This window comes from Elephantulus edwardii, unplaced genomic scaffold (genome assembly GCF_000299155.1).
Source record: "Elephantulus edwardii isolate Elephantulus edwardi_28Jun2011 unplaced genomic scaffold, EleEdw1.0 scaffold00016, whole genome shotgun sequence".
In the NCBI taxonomy this organism is placed as follows: domain Eukaryota; kingdom Metazoa; phylum Chordata; class Mammalia; order Macroscelidea; family Macroscelididae; genus Elephantulus; species Elephantulus edwardii.
The window spans coordinates 23,458,016-23,462,244 of record NW_006399766.1 but is presented as its reverse complement, the minus strand read 5'-3'; the positions used below and the strand labels follow the sequence as shown (position 1 = coordinate 23,462,244).

General features: G+C 60.6%; 1 protein-coding gene across 1 annotated transcript in view; it reads left to right on the top strand.

Moving 5' to 3' along the window:
- The first annotated feature begins 3,541 nt into the window (after positions 1–3,541).
- The window catches only part of LOC102872897 (transcription factor SOX-3-like), a 1,229-nt gene continuing 541 nt past the window's right edge, over positions 3,542–4,229 (top strand). Inside the window, exon 1 of the mRNA XM_006881900.1 lies at positions 3,542–4,197. Coding sequence (XP_006881962.1) covers positions 3,638–4,197 — 560 coding nt within the window. The 5' untranslated portion in view covers positions 3,542–3,637. The remainder of the gene's footprint in view (positions 4,198–4,229) is intronic.

The following is a 4,229-nucleotide window of genomic DNA, read 5'->3' as shown; positions in this document are numbered from 1 at the left end:
GAGAGCGAGGACGGACTTTGGGAGCAGGACAGAGGGAATCGCGGGGATCTGTGGCAGCCCAGAAAGTGCAGTCTTTCTCACCCCAGGTGGTGCAGGTGATCTTTAGGCCTAAAATAAACCAGAAAGCAAAAAGATGGTGCTCCAGTGGCCTGAAGCCACTCTTTCCTGTATAAGTCAGCCTTACACTCTCCTAGGCTAGGAATCGGGAGTCAGACAAAAGAGGCGATGGTTGGGGGTGGGGATGTTCTCGGGAAGAAATGGGAATGAATTTTTGGACAGGAAAACTTTTGGTCTCCAGAAAGCAAAGCTTCTCCAAGCGAATGGCTCATGTGCCCTTGAGAAACCTGAAAAACACGGCCCAAGGGCCATCTTGGCCACTGGGCCTCAGCTGACCCAAATGAGCCCTTCCCGTGGAGAGGACACTCACTTTATCTCACCCAGCACTCAGGGGACGCCGAGCAAGGGTCTGGTGGGCGCACTGGCTCCCAGAGCTGGTGGGGCTCGCCCCTCTCCCTCTTTAGTAACAGTGAAGACACAACCCAGCAGAAATGAGGCCTCTGGGACAGTCTCACCACCTGAAGGCAGAGCAAGTGCTCTGGGTCCCACGGTTTTTTGAGGTACAAACACCATTTCTGCCCGGAGGTGTTTTCTGTCCGTAGTCCGGGAGGATCAAAGCGAGCCCCCAAGAGAGGGAAGGTGAAGTTTCTCCCCAAAGCCAACAAGCGGCGCTGTTGCTGCGCCCAGGGTCTTGAGAGAAAGGGCCTTTGGAGAGCAGGGCACAGGGAGGGTTTTGGGGAGTGGGGTGGGAATCGCCTGGCCTGAAGCTTGACCCCGGGTGACACAGGTCCACAGATCCAGGAAGCCCCGGAAAGTGGATTAGAGAGCTGCCTGGGTAGGGTGGGAAAAGACCTGGCCCGGGTTCCGTTGCGCCCCTCTGGGTTCCCTCTCAGTAGGTGCTGGTTCGACTCTACAGTCTTGCTTCTCCACAGCCCCAGTCAGAACCTGTGTTCCTCCAGCTGTACTGATACCTGCCCTGCCGGGACACCTCCTGGCTCCAAAGGGAGGTCGAGCTGAGGGTGGGTTAATTAATAGTCCTCTCCGGGCCCTCCCCTGGCACCTCACACTCACGGACAACCTTGCTGGGATACTGGACATGTTGCTTTTCTAAGTTTCCTCAGAAGAATTCTGAAGGAAAGCCGGCGTGGCTCTTTCCTTCCCAGAGGCTATTCTGACCCCTCCAGAGCCTCCAGTCACGCTAACTGGCTGAATGATGACCTCGATGGGCAGTGGGGATAGTGGGTGAGTGGCAGCAAAACGGCCGGCGAAAGTGTTGCCCACGCTGCACGCCCTAAGTCAAGGTGGTCACATGGCAGAGAGCTGGGGGCTGGGGGCAGTGAGAAAGCCGCCCCATATCCTTGTGCAGGGGGAGGCGGTGATGAGGGCCCAGCCCTGGGGAAATGGGCTGTCACCACAACGGCTCACTTGGGCCCTAAAACTTGGAAAGAATCCTGACATCTGTCAGGCTGCTGGACGCCAGGCCGAGCGTCGGTTGGGTGGTTTCCTAAAACGCTTCACTTAGCAACCGCTCAGAGGGTCAGAGAACTCCGAGGGGGCATCTGGGTGAGGCAGCAGGGGCAAGGCACGCAGGTGCCTTTGGGGTAAGGTACCTGCTTAGTGGGACTCTGCCAGTTTGCCCAGACATGAGGTGAAGGTCGGGGCTGCCCAGTGAGTCCATTATCTGTGACCTGACGGTATGTTGTCCAGCCTGTGTGTGTAGACTGCTGTGAATACCCCTGCCACACGCACAAACACACCCACTCACACATCGACAGAACCCTTTTGAGTAGTTTACTTCCAATCCTAAATCCACCCACCTGTCCACTTGATCGTAGTCCTGAGTTGGGGACACTGGTGTTCATTCTCTTCAGACGAAGAAGAGCATATTGCCCAAGTGCCACTCTAATGTAGCAGACTGTTGGGGAACTGGCACCTGCGGTAGGTTTGGGGAACCCCGAAATCCCCAAAGGTTGCTGCCCACCAGGACCTGGAATGTTGAAGGCAATGGTCCACCTAAAGAAGGGGCTACCTTGCTCTGCGCTCCTCAACTCTGGGGGCATCCTATTTCATTTCTTCTGGGGAGAAAGAGGGGATCCCCAGCGTGCGGGGTATCCCAGGCATGCCTGGTTTACATGACCGCAAAGGAGGCAGGAGTGTAGAATTCGGTGTCAAACTTGGGGTTTAAGCCTCCCTTTTTGATCCCCACCTTTCCACGAGGCTGGGAGTCTGAAGCTCCATACCACGCAGACTCTTTATTTCAGACTGGACCACTTCTGCCGAGAGGCTTTCTGCTTCCCACCCGCTGCCTCCGGGAGCTTGAAGGGCTGCGCTCCGGCTGGCGGCGGCACTTGTTGGGGTTCCTCGTCCCACAGCCCGAGTTTCTGCGCCTCTCGTCTTTGACAGGCAGCACCGCCTGGCCCCGGGAGCCGGTGTTGGGAAGGCTGGAAAACAAGAAGTGAGAAGGCGGTATCCGTTAGCGGAGTGGACTCCCGCGGGAGGCGCTGGCCCGGCAGGTGCGCAGCCTGCGGAGGGGCCCCGAAGTCCGCCTCAAGAACTGCCCAGCTCCGCTCTGACCACTGCCCCCCCCCAAGAAACTTTTCTTTCACTTGGAGAGTCTCCGTGTTGCCATGAAAACGGATTTTCCAAGGGGCCCGACCCTCCCCCTCGGGGGCATCGGACTGGAAAAAACGAAATGGCCAGAGAGCAGAGACAAAAAGGGGCCGCTAACGGGGCGGGGGGGGGGTGAGAAACGGGAGCCTGAGAGTCGAGGCCAGCACCCCCTCCCTGAGGACCCCGCACAAACCCCAGCTCCTGGAGGAGGGGGTTTCTCCACTGCGCCTGGGGAACCCCACGATGCCCCGTGTCCCTTGAATGGGCAACAGACCCAGGACGGGGAACCTCGGTGCAGACCTGCGGGAGCTCTGCGGGGTGGCCTGGGACGGGGAGCCATGCGGTCCCCACAGGGCTACCAAGTTGTCTTCTGGTCCAGTGAGCCGACTCAGCCACAGTCTTCCCAGGCACTCACACTCCTTCTCCCTCTACCCCTCCCCCAGGCCCCGCCCGCCCGTCACCTCCTCCGGTTTCATCCTTTCAAAACTTTCCAAGTTCCTAATTGGTGGGTCTCCATGTGTGCGGGTCTTCCGCACTCCCGCCTCCTGAATAACTCTCAGTGTGTCAGGGGGCCCTGGAGGGGCGTGGAGGTGAGCGAGAGAGCTCCCCGAACTTTTTTTGTCCAACAGGGCCAGCCGGGGGCTCAGTGGTGATTGGTCAGGGCGCTTCAAGGCGAGGCTGTCAATCACCGAGCACCCCCCACCCCTGCAAGAGGCGGACCAAGCCCCAATCCCCGGGGATCCAAGCAGATATATAAGGGGCCCACCGAGAGGCAGGCGGCCTGGAAGCTCCAGGACTCAGGACCCGCTCTCGGGAAACGCATCAGGTGAGAGCAGAGACTTTGGCAAGCCTTCCCTCCGCGCAGGGCGCAGCTCCGACGGAGACCCCGGGCCTTTTTGCAGTGGCTGCTCCTGCTCCAGGAGCGTCTTCTCCACCCGCCACCCTGGCGCATCTCCTGCCCTCCCCGGCCATGTACAGTCTGCTGGAGACTGAGCTCAAGAACCCCGGGGGGCCACCCACCCCAGCAACAGGCGCCGTTGGCCCCGCGGCCCCGAGCAGTGCCGGCAAGAGTGGCGCGAACACAGGCGGCGGCGGCGGCGGCGGCAGCGGTGGCAGTGGCGCGAACGCAGGCGGCGGCGCGAACAGCGGCAGCGATCAGGATCGCGTAAAACGGCCCATGAATGCCTTTATGGTGTGGTCCCGCGGGCAGCGGCGCAAGATGGCCCTGGAGAATCCCAAGATGCACAACTCGGAGATCAGCAAGCGCCTGGGCGCCGACTGGAAGCTGCTCACCGACGCCGAGAAGCGGCCGTTCATCGACGAGGCCAAGAGGCTGCGCGCAGTGCACATGAAGGAGTACCCGGACTACAAGTACCGGCCGCGCCGCAAGACCAAGACGCTGCTCAAGAAGGACAAGTACTCGCTGCCCGGAGGCTTGCTGCCCCCGGGGGCCGCTGCCGCCGCCGCGGCCGCCGCCGCCGCCAGCAGCCCCGAGCCACGGGCAGTCACTTCGGAGTTAGGGCTGAGCAGCCCGCGGAGGAGAGCGTGCGAAGACCGCTGCA